Source organism: Giraffa tippelskirchi, chromosome 5, assembly GCF_054371585.1.
Source record: "Giraffa tippelskirchi isolate mGirTip1 chromosome 5, T2T-mGirTip1v1.2.pri, whole genome shotgun sequence".
NCBI classification, from domain to species: Eukaryota; Metazoa; Chordata; class Mammalia; order Artiodactyla; family Giraffidae; genus Giraffa; species Giraffa tippelskirchi.
Window position 1 is genome coordinate 94,125,549 of NC_137279.1, and position 19,373 is coordinate 94,144,921.

A 19,373-nucleotide genomic window follows, 5' to 3' on the forward strand; every position below is an offset into this window, starting at 1 on the left:
ACACCATACAGCATGTGGGATCCTATTTCCCTGAACAGGGATTGAACTCATGCTTCCTGCATTGGAATGCAGATTCTTATGCAATGGAATGCATTCCCTGGACCGCAAGGCCCTGTCCCATCTTTCACCTTCTGTCCCCTCACTCTCCTGATGGACACAGGAGGCTGTAGTTATGTACGGACCCAGCACCAGCAAACTCTCAGCCTTTTGGCCATAATGTGTTCTGTTTGTTTTTGTTGTTTAATATTTATTTCTTTGTTTTTGGCTGCGCTGGGACTTCATTGCTGCGTGAGGGCTTTCTCTAGTTGCAACAAGCAGGGGCTACTCTCTAGTTGTGCGTGGGCTTTTCATTGCAGTGGCTTCTCTTGTTTGCAGAGCATGGACTCTATAGAGTGCAGGTTCAGTAGTTGTGGCACACGGGCTCAGTTGCCCCACAGCACATGGAATCTTCCCGGACCATAGATCGAACCTATATCCCCTGCATTAGCAGGTGGATTCTTAACCACAGGACCACCAGGGAAGTCCAGCCATAACGTTTTAAATGAAAAAAAAAAAAATTGCAAAGGATTATAAAGGAAACCAATTATATTGAAACACAGTTATCAAAACATCTACATTTTTTGGTATAGTAATGTATATGCTTCTTTATTAACACATTAAAAACAAGATCTAACAACTATGGTTATTTCAAAGTAGTGATGAGAGTAAATGATATTTTGCGATATCTTCAAAAACTATAACACATTCTGAACACATCTGTGATTTCTGTTGGTTACAAAGTCACAGGCACTCTTAAAACTACTGTGGCTTATTGCCCGTACATAGGAGAATGGTAAATTTCAGTTACAGGTGAGTGAAAGTAAAGATATAATTTTTTCCTATCTAGTTTCACAATCCCCTGAAATCCATAGACCCCAGTCAAGAACTTCTGGTTACAGAATAGAATGGGAAGGAAAGGAGAAAACCATCATCATTGAGCCTTATATTCCCTCTGCCATTTAATCTTTACACCAATCCTGTGAGAGATGTATTATAACCTAGATTTTCTGATGAGATACTTGCGGCTCAGAGAGGTTGAGTGTGTTGCCCAAAGTCATCCAGGCCCTACTCATAAGCCTTTATTGCTCCTCCACACAGAGGTGTCTCCTTAGGGGAGATGAGCTACAGAACAAGATATTCAGTTGACCCTTTGGCCCTAGAGTCCTGTCTCCTCCCCAGGCCTTGTGACCTGTGGGGTTTATTTAACCAGTGTACAGAAGAGTGATGGCCCCTGGAAATCACACACACTCAGTTATTTTTATCTCCAGTTTATTTTTTTTAGACTAAGAGCAGAGTATGAAAGTCACAGCCAAAGCACTTGAAAAAGGCCCAGGAGGATGGGTGGGGACCACAGAGGATGGGCAGGGCAAGGTCCTGGGACCTGGGTCCCGGCTCAGGGCTGGAGGGGAGGGGGCATTGTTGTCTCACGGTCTCCAAAAGTGTCTGTGCGTTGCATAGGTCCTGTCTTCACAGAAGACAAACAAGGGGCCAGGGGGCCCCCCGGCGGGGGGGCCTAGCCTGGTGGGGAAGGGGTCTGAAGCTGGAGGGGGAAGTCAAGGAAGGTCAGGGGGTTAAGGAAGGGGAGGGACTCTGTCCGTCTGTACATTATATATAGAGATATAGAGTCTGTACATGCCTGCCTGGCACCCCAATGCCCACCCCGTCACCCTTGTCCACTGTCGGCGGCCCCCCACAGCGGTGTCTGCTTGTAAACTTGGATTCAATCCAAACCACAATCCTGGGAGTGGGAGTGGGAGGAGAACGTGCTTATTGCTGTAAACAGGGGAGGGGCAGCGGGCAGTGCCACCCCCTCACCCATCCAGTCCCCTCCCTGTGTTCTGGCCCTGGAAGAGAGTGACTGGGGTTGTCTCCCACACTTCGATTTGTTCTCTCTGGGGCACATTTGTCTCTGGGGGAGAGGGACAAAGGGGGAGGGCACCAGGGGTCACAGAAAGGTACCGGGGGCAGGGAGTCCTGAGCACTGCGCTTTACAGCTCCCAGGTTTGGTACCAAACATTACCAGAGCCACAAGGCCACTTGGGACCCATGGCTGTCCCTGTGCCTGGTGCACTACAGTGCCCTACTTGGTGGGGAGGGGACAGAAGGAGTGAGCACAGATGTATGGTGCAGACCCCACTTCCAGCCATCGGAGGAGGGGTCTAAGCCCCACGGCTAGGCTTCCCTGGAGAGGCCAAAGGGTCCCTGCTCTGTCCCAACCCCGCCCCATCTCTCTCCTCCAAGGGAGGGGGCAGAGCTAGGAGGCCAAGAGTGTCATCAGGAAGAAGGCGATGCCCACCGCCAGGGGCAGATGTTCCCTCTTGGGGCTGGTACCGCTGATGCTCTTCTCAAGCTTGGGCACCTGGGGGTTCTCTCCCTCAAAGTCTTCTGTGGATAGATGAAGAGACAGACTGGTGAGAGCCGGGCCGCGCGCTGGGGCGGGAACACGCGGCAGCGGTAGCAGCAGTGGAGCGGGGGACGTGACCACCACAGGGGTGGTAAGGATCGGTGCCCCCGGGGCAAAGACATGCAAGAGGAGCAGGCACCGGGGAGGGGGCTGCGGTTCCAGCAGTGGCCACCAGAGGGCGCTGCGCAGACTCACCCAGCACGTTGATCTTCACATTGGGGCCCATGGTGAACTGGGGGAGAGTGGGGACCGGCTTCTCCCCGGAGTGCGATGCTGCGGGGTGGGGTGCGGGTGGGGAGAGAGGAGGGGAGAGTCAGGGCCAGGATCCCCTCCCCCTGCTACAGCTGGGGAGCGAGTCCCCCTCGCCTGTGCCCTCCACCTCCACCCCCAGGAAGCCAGGGGAGCCCCAAAGCAGGGGAGCCAAGGATGGGGTCGCAGCTGGGAGCCGATTATACTCACTGGAGGCACAGCAGACAAACACCTTCATCCTCAGACACTTCCAGTGCAGGTTGTGGGTGGGCGTGGCTGGGGAGGAGACTGGGCCTGAGTCGCTTTTTCTCCAGATGTTCTACCCCGTGCCCTTCTCGCTCAGAAACTCTCCTGACTCCCTCCAAACTGCCCCTCTTGCGCAGTGTCCTTCAGTACCTCCTCCACCCTTTGGGCATTGGTCGTGGTGGCTCTGCCGTTAGCCCTAGAAGCTCCTGGGGTCCTATCCCTCAATAAACAGTGAACCCTGAGGTCCCGTCTCCGAAATGTCCCTCACAGAAACAGTGACTCTGTGACCTTTGGGAATGCCACTAAACCTCTTTTCTTAGCCTCACGACCCTGAGCTGGAACTCTGAGGGCCCCAGCTCCCACGCCTCATCCCGGGGTATCACTCGGAGCGACAGAGACCTAGTTCCTGCAGCGCTGGCCCGGCCCCGGCCCCGGCCCCGGCCCCGGCCCCGGCCCCGGCCCCGGCCCCGGCCCCGTCCCCTCGGGACTCCACCCCCTGGCACTCTTAGGTCCCGCCCCGGCCCGCCTCCAGGCCGTCACTTACAGATGTAGTAGTACTCGTGGCCGGCGTGAAACTCGTAGCCCAGAGAGAAGGCGCTGTAGCGCTGGAACTTCTCCGAGAACTTGATGGGGCTGTGGGGGGCGTGCGGTCGGTTGCACTCCCAGCGCTTGGAGCCTTGGCTGGCGTTGCAGGTGCGGTAGCCGTCCCGGCTCACCATATACAGCACGTACTGCTCCGCCCCGCCTCCGGGCCCTGGCCCCGCCCCGGGGCCCACCCCTGAGCTGTTGTAGTGCGGGCAGTAAATATCCAGATAATCGTTCACGTTCACCTGCACCGTGTAGCCCTCTCGCCGCAGGCTGTGGGGGAAGGAAGCGGGTCAGAGAGAAGAAACCCAAAGCCAACCCGCTTTCCACCTCACCTCTCCGCAGACCTTCCCTAGGGTCCTTAGAGTCTCCAGGCTTTCCTTCTGAGCTTCCTCTCCTCTCAGTCCCTTTCTCTATCTCCAGGGCCCTAGTGCCTCCAATCCCCGCACTATCTTTCCAGGCCCACTCCTGGTTCTGCCCTTCTGGTAGCCACCAGAGGGTAGCAAAGACGCAGGGAAGCCCGGCCGGCCTCCAAAGGAAAAGAGGCGGGGGAGAAGGGTGGAGGGAAGAAGGGAACGTATGCTTTGGTTACCACAGAAACGGCGCAGGTCCCTGCGACTCCGAGACCCAGGCCCGGATTTCCTCCGTCCATCCCCCATAATTCACTAGTGGGGAGGAGGGATAGAAGGGATGGAAGTGTGAAAGTGGGAGGGATCCCTTGGAGGGATGCGCACCCTCCATCGCCTCTCCCAGCATGCTTTCCTGATGCTGCCAGTCCACCCCCAAGGCGAGTCCGACAAGACCTGCCCTCACAGACATATGCAGGCTTCACGCATATACATGCACAAGTTCTGTGGCACACACACAAATATGTCCACCGCCCACTCACAGGCAGCGTACACATAGAAAAACTAGGTGATATGTGTGCTGGACTGGCATGCCAGTATTGGTTGACCCCAGCAATCTTCAGCTCTTTCCCTGCCCTTCCTATACAGACACACACACACTGGCACATGCTCTCTCTACAGTATGACTGGTCTCTGTACCTTGAGTCCCACTGACCTCCACCCTGAGGGTATGGACAATTAAGTCTCCGATAATGTGACACACCAGGACTTCCCTGGTGGCTCAGATGGTAAAGAATCTGCCTGCAGTGCAGGAGAGCCAGGTTTGATCCCTGGGTTGGGAAGATCCCCTGGAGAAGGGAATGGCTACCCAGTCCAGTATTCTTGCCTGGAGAATTCCCTGGACAGAGGGGCCTGGTAGGCTACAGTCTATAGGTTGCAAAGAGTCTGACACAACTGAGTGACTAACACATATACCAATGTGACACAACAGATTAGGGAGCTAAGGGACTCAACACCAAGGCTCCATGTGGTGTCATGCCAAAACTGGTATCTCTATACCCCTCTCTCCTCAACCTGGCCACTAACTCCCCCTTAATGATGCTGAACAGAGTAGTGGGCATAGTGCCCAGACAAGATGGCTGTGCCTCTTACTTCCCTGATCCTTCTATGGGCAGAGAAGCAGATGCTGGGTCCCTTGTAATCCCCACCTGCCTTGCTAGTTATCATCAAAGTGTTGGTCTTAATGCTCTCTCCATGGTGGTACTGAGTGGTGTGGGGATGGGAGAAACATCTGAATGGAGAAAGAAACTCAGAGAAGTAGGCAGGAGTTTCCCCTAATTTCCTTCACGTAGGAATGCACACATCTTGGCAGAGGGGCATATAGTGGACACAGGAAGGCATGGGGTACTTGGCAAAATGTCAAACCACTGGGGTCTCTGGTTCCTGGGAACTCCCTGAGGGGAGAGACTCGCTCCCCTTGTCACCAGGCACCTCCCAGTTCCACAAACAGTAATTAGATCCATTAGGGAAATGAGCTTGGAGGCCTTTGGATGGGGTGGGGCCTTGAGGGTCCCTCCCCACCTCACCCTACATCCTTGGCCTTGCCTGTGCCCCCCCCTCCCCAAACACTCCCTTTCAAGCCTAGCAGTAGGGAAGACAGGTAAGAGCTGGTGTTTGAGCGCCCCAGTAAGAATGGGCTCAGCCTCCTTGAGTCATCAAGAATGCCACCAGCCCCACTCAGTTCCCATGGGAGTGTTGGGTCACTCTGGCTCCTCCCTGGCCCTGGCACCCAGGTGGGCAGGAGTCTCGGCCTGGGGCACTGGGAGCAGGAAAACGGGTTAGACCAGGCCTAGCTCCCAGCTGCCACCCCAGGTTTACCTCTCTATCCACAAGCTCAAAGTCTACTGTTCCTTGCCCACAGGCTTTGAGGAGGGGGCCCCACCAGTGCCAGACCTGGAGCAGCTGCACAGCCACTCTGGGGCCTCTGTCCTTGAGCCTCACCCGGGTTTCCAGCCCTGAAGTAGTGCCTCCCTAGCGCACTGTGTGGTTTTCCTGCAGCACACCCTGTTCCAGAATGGAGAAAGCCAAAGCCAGAGCTATTCCTACAGGTACCTCAGTTTCCTAATCACACAGGGGACTAGCCTTGTAGAAAGGCTGCTGGGCGACCACAACTGAAGAGAAGCCACCTCTTACCTGTCCCTGTGCTGAGTGGTGTGAATAGCCCCTGAAATGCCCCTACCCTCCCTGCTGGGCATGTGGGAGAAAGAACTGCCTGGGGAATGACTGTGACCAGTTGACAGCTGGTGGACAGGGGGCAAAAGGCTGGCTGCCAGGAAAACCCAGCCACAACTCCTGGGAGACCTGAGGTGTCTGCTTGTCTTGGGCGCTTTAATCGAATCTGTCATCCTCCCAGTTTTGGCAGTGAAGAGGGAGGTGCCGCTAGGCCCCGGATTAGCTTCACAGCTAACCCCTCCTTCAAGGCCGCACCTCCCTAACCTAGAGCCACACCCCGCCCCACCCCGCCCCCGCGGGAGAGGAGGGCAGGCTGAGATCTGGGGGCTGGGTCATGCCTGCCCCTTCTAACAGCTCTCTTCCTCACTTCATCTCCGACTAGCCTCCCACTTCTCTCGCAGAAAGGCGAGGGTCAACACACCCCACCTGGAGGGGGTGCCCCCTCACCCCGTTATTTCATCTTGGCTTTCGCTGGCCCCAGTGCACATTCCGACCCCTCTCTTTCACTCCTTCAGTGCCCTGTCTGCCCGAGCCTCGTGGGGTGGGCGGCGGGGGAACCGGGAAGCAGCAAACCTCTCCCCCCGGGGCAATTAGGGGCTGGTAAACAGGGTGCCTAAGAAGACCAGGGAGTAAGGAAAGGATCCCAAGAGATCCTGAACTTGTTAAATCCCTGCCCCCCACTCCTAAACGCCAAGATGCAGAGCTACGGAAGTGGAGGAGAATAAAGACACCGGACCCCTGTTCTCCTTCCCTCTAGCGCGCGCCCCCGAGGCTGCGCGCCACTCACCCCAGCAGGCGAGGCCGGACCACGTGTGCGCGGCGTGGGGCCCGCGCGCCCGGGCTGGGATGGGTGGCTGGCGAGAACGCTCGCGGGGCGGCGCGTGCACGCTGACACCCCCGCACCCCTCCGGCGCCCTGGGCCTCCGCGCCCCACCGGACTGGGTCTCGCCAGCTCGGGATTCAGCCCCGGACTTCTCCGGCCGGCGTCGGGTGGGAGAAAATCAGCGCGCCCCACATCCCCGCCCCTCCTCCCTGCGACAGCGGCGGCGGCGGCGGCGGCGAAGGTTTATTGATCTGCAGCGGCGGAGAAGCGCGAGAGACCCGCCGAAAGCGAGACACACAGAAATGGAGTGAGAGGGAGACGCACACCGAGAGGGGGGATGAACAGAGGCTAGATTCACCGAGAGGTGAAAGGGAGTGAGACAGTGAGAAAGAGAGGAATCCAGAAACCGAGAAAGAGATGTTAGAATGAGACGGGAGAGAGGCTTGGAGAAAGGGAGAGCCATAGAGGCCGCTCCAAAGAGGCCCACAGACAGCAAAGACGGAGACAGGGACGCAAAGGAGAATATCAGGGACAGGGAGCCGGTTCAGGGCAGAGACTCGGTGACAGGAAGAAAAGAGAGAGAAAGACCAACAGGGACGTAGTAGAGCCTCAATAAATATTTGTTGAATGAATGTATGAATGAAAGAGAGATAAGCAACTGAAACATTAAGAGATGAAGAGACAGGTAGGGAGATAGCTAGAGAAAGATATTCTGACGCTTCTTGAGATAGGGGCGAATGCCAGCACCCTTGTACAGTTCTGCACAGAAATGAAGCACAGACCTGGGCGCTTCCATTTGGCCACTGGCCGGTCCTGCCCCCCGCCATTCAATTCCGGGCTCATGGGACCCCTCGACCTCACATTCTCATGCTTTCTTCCAGTAAGGTTCCCCCATGCTCGGTTTCTGGGCCAGACTGGGAACAGGTCTCCTCTATTCCAGAGGACCAAACGGAGGGGCTGAGCGCGGGATAGGGGGCAAGATCACTGTCGCTGTGCAGGGTACTGCCCCCAGGTCTGTCAAAGAGGCCACCGCACGTGTCCCACCGGTACCCTCCCACGTGACCCTCAGGAGGCGGGGTCGCAAGACCCTCTTCACGTGACCCCAGGGGGCAGAGACCCTTGGCACGTGATGGGGGGGTGGGAGCCAGGAGCCCAGCTCACGTGACCGGGGGGAGGGGACGCAGGAGCCTGTGGCTCGGCCCGGCCCCGCCCCCAGCTCCCTGGCCCTCTCCACTCCCGTCTCCGGAGCACGTCGCTCTCACGATTTATGGGGCCGCGGCTGCCGCAGTGAGGGAGCCGGGGAGCCCGGGCGCAGCGGCAACAAAGGCGGAGAAAGCGAGGCGGGGGCGGCGGCGGCCTCCCGGCCGGGTACGCGCCCCCTCCCATCTCTACCGGTCCAGACCTGCGGAGGAGCAGGGAAGACAGAAAGGAGACTCTCGGAACCTGGGCTCCCCCACCCCCTCCCAGGGCTTTCACCTGCGCCCAGGTGTATGCGGGGGAGGGGAACCTGAACAGCAACATCCCCCCTTCACCCCTACCCCCCGCCATTCCCGCATCCCCTGGGTCCGGCTTATCCTAAGAACGTGAGGGTGCCCTGATCGTGGTGGGAAACCTGGAGCCCCTCACCTGCGTGCTCTCCACTCCCTGCCAGACTCTAGCGGGGCGGGGGGCGGACGTGTGAGCCTGGGGGAGGGAACGAGCTAGATAGAGCAGGGGAGTCAGCCCCTAGCGGCCCCCGGAGTTCTCCGAGTCCCGCTGGGGGGGGGAGGGGCCGTATCCCCACCCCCGAGGTTTCCATGGGAAGCGAGAGGGGGGCGTCGTTGCCTCATCCCCACCCCCAGTCTGACACTCCGGGCGCGAGGAGGGAGAGAGGGGGAGGCTCAGAGCCCCAAACAACAAAGAGCAGGAGCCGCGAGCGGCAGTCCCTCCCCCGGGAGGTTGGGGGTCGCGGCCGCCCGGCCCTCCCGGTCCCCTCTCGAGGGTCCTCGCCATTTGCTCCTGAGTCGCGCTCTGGGATGGGGAGCCAGAGACAGTGCCGCCGCCGCCGCCTGGGCAGGTGTGACAGTGACCCCCGTGTCCCCAGGGATCCCCCCAACACACAGACACACACGGAGGCGGCAGGGGTGATACACACGGCGGCTCGGCGGGGAGGAGAAGACAAGGGCAGCAAGGACTGAGCAGAATGAGAAACTGGCCCCGCAGCCGGCACCCAGCCGCCGCTCCACACACCCCGGGAAACCACACGGCCGCCCTGACACCCGCCCAGACCGCGGCGGCGCCGACAGCCACCCTAGCCTAGACGCGGCCGGCCACGCGGACAGCGACCGCAGCCCCCTCCTCGACCCGTTGCCCGCTCCCACCCCCAGACGATCGCCGACGCAGACACACAAATCACACACTCAGACACACACGCACACTGACAGCCGCGCACGCCCGCTCACACTTGGAGCCACACGCTGTCCTCAGCCCGGGTGTGTGTGTGTGTGCGCGTGTGTGACACGCCGACATCTCCTTGCCTTCCTCCCTTTCGCCGGTACCCCACGTTCCTATTTTATCCAAGCAGCACCTCCAGAGCCCCCCAACTTGGCGACCCAGCCCCAGCTCATCCCATCCACGCTTATCCATACAACCAGGGTAATCCATTCGCCTTCTTTCTGAGGAGGTGCTTGGCCGGACTCCTTGCCTCAGCTTTGGACCCCACTTGTTAAAGCAGGAGTCATGCCCAGAACCCCTAGAAACGCTCGCCACTGAAAACAGGTCATCCCTGGGCTCCCCAAGTGCAGCGGCCTATCCCTAGCATGCTGGTGCTCCCAAACCCCAGCCCGGCCGAAGGGGATGAAGATGGGGGGACTGTCGAGTAGGGGGTAAGCTATTCCAGAGGCGGGTGTGGAGAGAAGCCAAGGTGGGGTGGGGTGTTCCCAAGCAGCCTCCTCTGCTCGGCCCAAGCCCTGGTTACTATACCTTAACAGCCTCTTTCAGACACCCGCTGAGTTTCACAGACGCCTACAGAGTGTGTCCCCCTCTCCCTCGCCTTCTAGCCCCCAACTGTGGTTTCCCAGTATTGCCACCCTAGGTTCCCCGAGGACTTCCCAGGCCTCCCCCTCTCACTGACGCGGGACGCATGGGCTCCCTGGGCCCCCGACTCACTGCTGGTTGGAGCTGTTCCAGTACACCGCATGCCGGTTTCCCAGCGCCCCCCCGGGCCCCTGGGCCAGCAGCGGCAGCAGCGGCACGGGCACGAGCAGCAGCAGCAGCAGCAGCGGAGCCGCCGCCATCCCCGGAGCCGCCGCCGCCGCCGCCCCCCGACTGAGCCCCGCGCTCCCGGCTTCTCGCTTCCCAGCTCCCTGCTGCCGCCGCCTGCCCCCCAGCCTTAGGCCACGCCCCCAGCCCGTCCCTCCGCCCTCCCGGGCGCGCCCCCAAGGCCCCGCCCCTGGCGCGCTCCCGTCAGGCCCCGCCCCGCTAGGGCCCGGAGCGCGCACGGCGCGTGGGAGGTGAGAGCCGTGCGGCCCCCTCGGGAACAACCGGAGCCCTCGTCGCCTCTCCCTCGTAGGTTTAATTGGCTACCGCCGGTCCCGTATCTTCTGCTCCCCAGTCTGGAGAAGACTAGGGAGGCCAAGACAGGGATCTCAATCTCTTGTCAACATTGATTTCTGGGATGGGAGACTTGAGAAGAAGCTTGGGGTCCAGGATCCTTTAATAAGTAACACTAGATCTCCCTCCTTTCTGAACAGTCAGGCCCTCTGCTCCCTTCACATCCCTCTTCCCATGTGTGTGAGGAGCCAGATGGGGTCTAGAGTGTGGCTGAGAAGCCCTTAGCTGCCACCAAAGACCTTATTGCTGTTGCTCTGAAACCCCCAGCTGAGCAGGAGGCTTGTTTCTCTTGGAGGTAGTGTAGAGGAGCTCGGCCGGAGAGTGTCAAGGCTGGGTGCTGGGAGAGCCTTCAGCAGTCCAGGGCCCAAGGCAGAGGAGGAACTGAGGAGAGTCAGCTAGAGCCAAACCGGCTTTCCTGGGACACTGACAAAGGATTCTTCACTCACTCTCAACCAGAGACCCCTCCCAGCACAGCCAGTGGTGTCCCTAGGCAGTCTCACTCCTACTCTCACAGACGTTGATGAGAGCGCATACAGGCAGAGCACCTTGTACTCCAGTTCTCACCACAGTCATTGTCCTCACAGTGACACCCAAGCACAGACATTACATCCACACATTCAGAAGAGGCACAGACACCCCCAGAAGCATAGAACACAGAAACACAGGCGTTTGACACAGGCATAGAGACACACAGATAACCCCTTGGAGACATGCAAGTATAGGTACCACTACATACCTAGAGATCTGTAGAAACACAGAGATTCAGTACACAGAGACATTGGAGCACACACACCTAGACACACACATAGTGACACACAAGCCCATGCACACCCTCTGACATACACACAGCTCTGCACTCTCCTCTTCCCTCTTGTCCTATGAATTAGAAATTCAGGGAAAGAAAAATCTAGAATCTAGAAAGCGTTAGTCGCTCAGTCGTGTCTGACTCTCTGTGACCCCCTGCCAGGCTCCTCTGTCTGTGGGATTCTCCAGACAAGAATACCAGAGTGGGTAGCCATCCCTCTCCAGGGAATCTTCCTGACCCAGGGATCAAACCCAGGTCTCCCACATTGCAGGCAGATTCTTTACCATCTGAGCCACCTGGGAAACCCTAGAGATTGAGGGAAAGGATCTCAAATCCAGACCTAGGGATTGTCCACCCCTCATCTCCTTTTGTTGGGGAGGCTCAGATTAAGAGTGATCAGGAGGACCAGGACTCAGACCAGACTCTCAGAACCCAGTCCAACCACTTGACCCCAGGGTGACAGGAATGATGTGCTTTTCTTCTTACTGCAGGAGAGAGGACATACAAACACCCTTTATCTGCTTATTATTGGCAGGACAGGGGTCCTGACCACAATTTGGCCTCAGATGCTGGGTTTGGGGGAAGGGCAGTACCATCCAGAAAAAGCCCTGTGCCTAGCTGCTGTCAGGAGAGAGCAGGCTGTGTCCTCCCTGGGCTCTTCTCCACCCCAGGAGATCTCCTCTCCCTTCTCAGGAGCCAGAAAATAAATTAGGCCCCTTGGGGTGGGTATGGGGGACATTGCAAACAGCTCTCCCTCCCCTCAGACACCTCAGCCCGAGGGAGATTTGTTTAACCCAAATGATGCTGACCTGCCTACTCCAGGTGCCACGCATCCCAGCCTCCTCCCTGCCTACCCACATTCCTGTTCTGCAGAAGAAGCATCTCTCTGTAGGTCCCACAGTTGGCAGAGAGGCTGCCCGTATTCATAGGAAGTGAGAGCTTGCTGGTTTGGCCTAGGACTTTAAATTCCATTTTAGAAGCCCTGTTTATAGAATCTGGGTCCCACTTAAGGATTTGAGCTCTTTTCCGTAAGGCTCAAATACTCTTTAGAATCTAGCACACTCCCTCCCAGCCCCCCAATAATAACTGAGCTCTCTTCTCTAGAATTTGGAGCCCTCTCTTCTGGATTTAAGCAGCTCTCTCTATGGTGTCTAAACCTCTGGCTTTTTAAGTTCTGAGACACTCTCTATTGAGCCTAGGCCTCTGACCATGGGATCTGGTGCTCTCTCTATCTAGGCCTCTAAATCAGCTGCTGGCTGATTTGGGCTTTTGTGTGAATTAGCAAAACCAACCCTCTCTGCAGACCCAGTCCTTAGGGTGCATCTCCTGGCAAGTGGTACCTTTGTGCAAAAACAAAGGTGCCACTCCTTTCAGTGGGAAGTGGCCCCATGTGTCTCCCCATCTTAGTGAGGAAGCTTGGACTGATCGTCTCTACTACTCCTTGGGGGGCTCCTTTGTGCCAAGCACAAACAGCACACCCATATGTGGCAGTTCTGAATATAGGATATGTGCTTCCAGCTGTAATTCTTAGGCCTGTTGATAGGCCCCTATTCATGGGGTCTGGGCTTCTCTAGGGATTGGATCTCTGTGTATAAGATCTGGGCCACTGTCCACAAGCTGAGATCTGATCTGAAGCCTATGCCTCTTTATGTGACATCTGGGTCACTGAAGGACCCAGGCCTCCATCAATGGGGCGTAGGGCCTCTGTTTATAACTGTGACTCAAATCTTTCCTGTGACCCACAATAAGATGTATATTTTGTATCTGCCATACCGTAGACACACACACATTCACATATAATAGAAATAACAAGTTTTGTGAAACAGTACTTACCCTCATTACAGAGGCTGCACTCTGATATTTTTCTTCTGTTCTACTCTTAAAAAAACAAAAATACGAAGCTCATTCAGTCCCAGAAAATTGATTCCTTGATTGTATCACCCCTAATGGGTTACAATCTATAGTTTGAAACGCTCTAAGGCCTGGGCCATGACTAACACCTCTCTTTTGGGTGAGGGTCTCTGTGAAAGCTGAGGTTCTCTCCATGGGGCTGATCCTCTCTCTCTAGGGCCTTGGGCCTCTTTCTCCTCTTTTGCAGGCTCTGCCTGCATTTCCCTCTACCCCTCAGCTTGCCAGTGCACTGCTGGCTGCCATGTTCTCTCCAGGAGCACTGAGCTCAGGCCCCTGGGAGTTCTCTGAATGTGGTGCCTCACCCCTCCCCCTGGGGCCAAGGAAGCAGGGAGCTGAACAGGTCGGGGGCAGAGGGAGTACTCAGGCTGTGTGGCCCAAGGCGGCTCCTGGGACATCGGGTGGCAACCACAGAGCTGAGCTATGTTCAATAAATCATGGAGGCTAGGGCCTGGGGGAGGGGGAGGCCAGGAGGGAAGGGGGGCTGTGGATAAATAATTCATTAAACAAACAAACAAGGAGCCTGTAAGAGGGAGGATGGGGCACACGTGTGAGCAGGAGAGGCAGCCGCCAGCTCCAGACATGAAATATTCACAGGTTCCACACCTTGCCTAGGGCCTATGTGTGTGTCCTGGTGCAGGCAGCCTGTTGGCATGGTCCTAACATGGGACCCTGGGTGCCAACAAGGAGAGTGATGTCTGTGTCTGCTGACTACCAAGTGTAATGTGTGTGTCAGCACAGCTACAAGGTTCTCTAATGCCCTTGAGTTGACATGGAACAACACACATGACTGACAGTAGGGAACTTGGTGCACAGGACACAGGAAAATTAGGATTCAGGGCTTGATGGGTGGGGTCAGAGCATCATAACCTCTGATTCTAGTCATGCCCTGAACTCTCAAATGAGACCAGCAAGTTAAGAACCCTGAAGTGGAGAGGCATCTCTGGGGTGTTACTCTGGAGGTTTGAGTGTGTCCTCTGAATGTGCTTCTTTCTAGAAAAGCTGAGAGGGAGGCAGTTGGGCTTGGCAGTTAACAGGATGGGATTGGGTTCAAATTCCATTTCCACCATTCACGGGCTGTGCTGGTCACCTTAGTTCTCTGAGACTGTTTCCTTATTTGTAAACTGGGGATAATAACACCCTTCCTCGAAGAGCTGGTTGTTATGAGGATAAAGATCCGTGTCTGGGAAGCACTGGGCACAGAATTTAGGACCCACAAGGTGCTTGATTGATGGAGGCCTCATCATTATTATTATCCTGAGGTCTGCCAACCTAGACTAGCTCCAGACTCTCTTTTTCATCTTTCTTCCCAGCCATTTCCAAACTTCTCTCATAGCCATCACAGTGGGAGAGGTGACCTTGGGCTTGGGGGGTAGCAATGGGATAGGAAAAGCTCAGATAGAATGAGGGGGAGTAGAAGTTACAGCCAAAGAGACGTTCACATCCTTGAGACTGTGAAAGAGAGGTCCTTGACCTTCTCCTCAGACCCCAGAGCCTCTCTTTAGCCCCTAAATCTCTCCTTCAATCCACAGTCTTTTCTCTTTCCTGTCACCAAAATTGAGCTTTCTAGTAAGTGTCTGCAAGGGGACAGAAGGAACTGGGGTAGAGTCTCAGAGGAACATTGCAGTCTCCTTACCCCACCCATCCCCAGGCCAGTCCCCACTGCCATAGCTTCAGCCTCTACCCTCTGTCTACTGGTTGAGCACTTCCCTGGCAAAGATGGCTATGTCTGGGCAAAACCCAGAGAAGTGGCACCCCATAGTGGGTGGGGAGAATCCAGGCTGGAGAGAGCTGCAGATGGCCAGGGTGGAGTACCTAGGGCCTCCTAGTAGGCCCTAGCATTCCCCAGCCCTCTCGTGTCCCCTGGAAAGGATCCGCTCCCAGTGGGAGAGAGCCAGCAGACAGGTCTGAGCTGGCCTGCTCCTCCACAGACAGAATAAGAACAGGCTGGGGGAGGGGGCCTGAGATCTTGGTGGGGAGTGGTGGCTATAACCCCTACATCTCCTATGGGGAGCTGGGGCAGAAGGGACTGTGGCCTGGGCACAGCTTACCATAGTCTGGGGACCCAGACCTTGTCTCCCTTGGCTAGCCTGCCGCTACTTGGGGTGTCAAGGGTCTGGGCCCCCAGGTATGAAGGTGGTGCCTGCCCACCTCTTCCCAGAGAGCCAACACTGGTTCTCCACTTCCCCTCCCCTGGGCTGGGCAGGTTCAGGCTAATCTGCGCCAGAGCTTCACGGCAAACATTGATCTGTAATAAAACCACAATGTGTGTTCGGGAGAAGGGATTCCAGACACAGAAAAATCCAGACACACATACACACTCACACACATACACATGGATGCCAAACATACAGCTCTGAGAAGCACAGATACCAGCAGTCCTGAAAACACAGCTAAACATGGACCTCTACGCTGAATCAAAAGCATGATTAGCTCTACATTTCCCCTCCATGCCATAAACTTTGTCCTTCAAAACCCAAGCTTTCTCTGACAGTTCATTTCCCCTGTGTTCCCATAGCACATTCTGCACAGCTCCATAACTGCATTTGCACTTGGCATTGTAATTATTTGTTGGCCAGTTTTTCTCCTCAAGTAATCTGAAGATTCCTTAAGGGAAGGGATCCTGACTTAGGCAAATGTATATCCTCAGCATCTAGCATGAAGCTTGGTATTTAGTTAATAGGCATAGGTGAGGTGCTTAATAAATAATTGTTGAATTGATGAACAGAAGAATAAATGGATTCTGATAGTGAGACACCCATGCCGAGAATCCCTCAGAAGCACACAGCATAACTAGTACATGCTCCTCAGGCCTCTGTTCCAGCCTTCTTGTTTCCAGCTCCCTTGACCAGGGAGCTTCCTCTTAGAGCTTGCCTCTTAACTTCCTCAAAGGCCCTCCTGTCTCCCTCTCTGCTCAGTGTGAGACCATGAATTTGAGTACCACCTGAGGGCTGGTAGGCAAGGTAAGGGTTAATGACACCTCATTAGTGCTTAATTGGAGGAAGGAAGCTGCCCTGGCACCAGACAGGTGGGCAGGCCTGCCCCTCAGCTGGAAGCAGGCATCCCTAGTTCCAGCACCCTGTTGGGCATGTGGGTGATTTGGCCCTGGAGACCCTCAACTCAGCCCAGGGCACCTCCCCCCACCATTTGCTTTGCCAGTGTAGTCTCCAGGCAGTACAGACCAGCCCTCCCCATCTGTCACCAAACATCCAGAGGGAGAGGCAGACTTCTTATCCTTTCTCTTTTAGCTAGGCTGTGCCCTCTCCCTCCCCTGGAGAGACTGGAGGCTGGGAGAAGAGGTGGGGTAAGGAACTGGATCACTGAGAGGTAGATTAGAGAGCCAGTGAGGGATAGATTTGGGATACAGACAAGCAACAGAGCTGGGGATGTGGCGATGTCTGCCCAATTTGACCTTAAATGAAGAGAATGCAAATGAGATGCAGACGATATGCAGATGAACGCGAGGATCTCAGAATTAACATTCCGGGTGGCGTAAGCTCTGTACCCAGGACCCCCACGCTTTTGCCAATACTCCCCTCCTAACCTTCCTGGGCTGAGTGAGTAAAAGGATCTCAAGAAAAATAAGAGCTTGGTTGGGTTAGGACTGCAGGACCTGGGAAACAGGGCTCCGCTCTCGCCTCCCCGCCCCCATCCCAAGCACCACCCAAGCTGCCATTGAAGCACAAGCAAAGACCACTCTCCACGTTACGCTCGGACGCACCGTCGGTTGCTATGGGGACCCCCTCCAGGCCTGAACCAATGGGCATCACCGCTGATGACCTCATGCCCCAGGCCCAAGGATTCTATTGGTTATTTGGAAGTCAGCGTGCCCCTCTCCAACTGCGTCACCGCTGGGGATCCCCCGACGACCCCAGCTGGTGTGGCCGACTGAAAGAACGCGCTGGGAGCTCACAACTTGCCGAATGAATGAGTAAGGAAAGGAAGGAATTACTGAAAGGAAAGAAGAAAAAAAGGTGGGGTTACATAAAAAAGACCAAAACTTTGGGGTTTAGCCTCTGGCGAAAGACTTGTAACCCCAGAAAGTGGGGAGCAAGATCGAGGTCGGAGACTGGGGCTCTCATGTTCTCGAAACAGCGACATAGCTTGATGCGAAGATGAGGGGTTTTTGCATCATTCTGGTAAGACTAGGGCAAGCCCAGCAAATTGAGGGCCCCACCCTCGGCCATCTAGCGCCGCTGAGTTTAGGGGAGATCGGTGACGCCTCAAAACCTGCAGGTCTGCCGAGCCTCCTGGAACCACGCCCGGGAACACGCCTCGAGGACTTTTCACGGGTAGGGCCCAGTCCCAGAAGACCGCCCAGTCTTCGTCCTGTCTAGGCCCCATGAGCGGACTTGGCCCTCGCTTTCCTTGGAGACGCGCCCCGCAACTGAATCAGTTGTCCACACAAGGCCCAGGCTAGGCGGAAAGTGAGTGTAGGGAGGGGCCGGCTAGAGGCCTGCGGCCGGCGGGCCTGCGTCTCCCCCGCCTCCTCTCCCTCCTCAGCCCAAGTGCGTGGCGGCCCAGGTGTCCACCCTCGCACCTGCAGGGAGCTAGGAGCCGGCGAGGGCCTGTCCGTGTCTGTGTCAAGTGTGCGCGTCTGCCTGAGAGAGAGGGCGTGTGTCTTGAGTGTGGGGAAAGCTGTTTTGGCCCCGCGTCTCTTTCGCACATGCGTTATCAGCGGCGAGATCCGCGCGCCGGCTACAGGCTCGAGAGCGAGCGCGCCGGGCTTGGTCCGCGAAGGGAGGGTGTCTGCGGCCGCTGGGAGCCGGATGAGAAGCCCGCAGTCCTTAGTGCTGGTCTAACCAGTCAGCCCCGGTCTGCGCCGCCTCTGGCTTCACTGGAGAGGGGCGGAGGTAGCAGCACAGTCGGTTTCCACGGCAACAGATAGACATCCTCCTGGATGGCAGTAGAGACTGAACTCGAACACAGGACCATAGCTCAGGCTTCAGCTCAGACTTCACCCTCTTCACTCTGGCCCCTCGCCTCCGCTAAGAATCGTGTTTTGGGGTGAGGGCCCTGACACGAATACGCAAGCACATGCACCTACAGATATGGCATTTTATGAAAGTGGCCTTGAATCAGGGGGCGGGTCAACTCTTGTAGGCTTCGTCCTCGGGGCTGTCCTCCGCCCCAGGCCTCAGCCAGAGTAATGGAAACAACCCAGAGGGACGGGGTGTGAGCCAGGTGTGCAAAGGGGTGGGGCAGGGGTTCGAAAACCTCCAGCGTTTCGGCCTGGTCATCAGTCTCTGGCCCTCTAGCACCCTCCTCCCGTCACCCCCACACGCGCATGTTCACACGCCGCCTCTTGCCGCCGCAGCCCCGCCGAGCTAATCAGCACAACATCCACCTATCGATCGTTGGCTGGGTGCCAGGCGGGCCGGCACCGTGCCAGGGGAAGCTGTGGGGCACCAGGGCGAGTAGAGCATAGCACCGGGGGAAGGGGTACCCCTTCTTTGGCTCCCCCCAGGTCACTGGTCACTGATTAGTCTTGGTGGTGGCGGGGGGGCGTCATAGCTTTGCCTGCCAGAGGTGATAGAGACAGAGTGGGGCTGAGAGCAAAGGGGGCCCTCCCTCCTCGGCCCCACCCCCTCCTCCTTATAAAAGCGAAGAACAAAGAGGCCGCTGGGGAAGGAGGCTTTGATCTGACCCCACCTTCTCAGTTCTAGGCCGGGCACCGCCCAGGCTGCCCTTACGGAGTGGGGGGACACCCAGCTCTCAGGGACCCAGGCATTCTGAAACCCAGATGCTCTCTTTCTACTACCCCTTGCATTTGCCCCAACATCCTGCTTGGTGCTGCCACAGCTTGAGCAGAGCCCCGAGTGTATGTGGGGGGGGCTATCAGGAGCACCTGTCCCCTCCCCAGCCCAGGAAACCAGCTAGAGAGGTGGTAGAGGGTGCCAAGCTCCACAGCTGCTGCTGGCACCCACCCCACACTGCCCAGAGGGGTGCCCACTGAGGCCTGGCATGGATGGCTTGGGCACAGCTGGCATGGGGGTCAGGCCAAGCCACGCTAAGAACAGAGACTTCAGGGAGCTCTGCTGCTGCACCACCACCCCCCCTGCACCCCGCCCCCCCTGGGGGGGGGTGCCCATGTCAGGCAAGGAGCTAGGGGGCAGAGGGCTGTAGGTTGGAAAAAGCAACAAA

The 19,373-nt window shown here is 56.9% G+C and overlaps 1 protein-coding gene across 2 annotated transcripts; it reads right to left on the reverse strand.

Annotated features, from left to right (window-relative positions):
• Window positions 1-1,294: 1,294 nt before the first annotated feature.
• On the reverse strand, window positions 1,295-10,337 carry EFNA3 (ephrin A3). Of its 2 annotated transcripts, XM_081494584.1 has the most exons (5): window positions 10,073-10,337; window positions 3,483-3,796; window positions 2,903-2,968; window positions 2,639-2,716; window positions 1,295-2,424 (listed from the first exon to the last, which is right to left on the reverse strand). In XM_081494584.1, exons 1-5 carry the CDS (start codon window positions 10,198-10,200, stop codon window positions 2,294-2,296), a joined length of 717 nt encoding a protein of 238 aa, XP_081350710.1. In that variant the 5' UTR covers window positions 10,201-10,337; the 3' UTR covers window positions 1,295-2,293. The 2 variants fall into 2 exon arrangements, with proteins under 2 accessions (XP_081350710.1, XP_081350711.1); XM_081494585.1 differs by lacking the exon at window positions 2,639-2,716 and having other exon boundaries at window positions 10,073-10,296.
• Window positions 10,338-19,373: the final 9,036 nt, after the last annotated feature.

Excerpts from the sequence above, each read along its gene's own strand:
- EFNA3 (XM_081494584.1), bottom strand. The coding sequence starts at position 10,200 with ATGGCGGCGGCTCCGCTGCTGCTGCTGCTGCTGCTCGTGCCCGTGCCG. Across the intron at positions 2,969-3,482 it reads CCACGAGTACTACTACATCT|CCACGCCCACCCACAACCTG; the intron begins GTAAGTGACGGC and ends TCTCCTCCCCAG. Across the intron at positions 2,425-2,638 it reads TGTGAAGATCAACGTGCTGG|AAGACTTTGAGGGAGAGAAC; the intron begins GTGAGTCTGCGC and ends ATCTATCCACAG.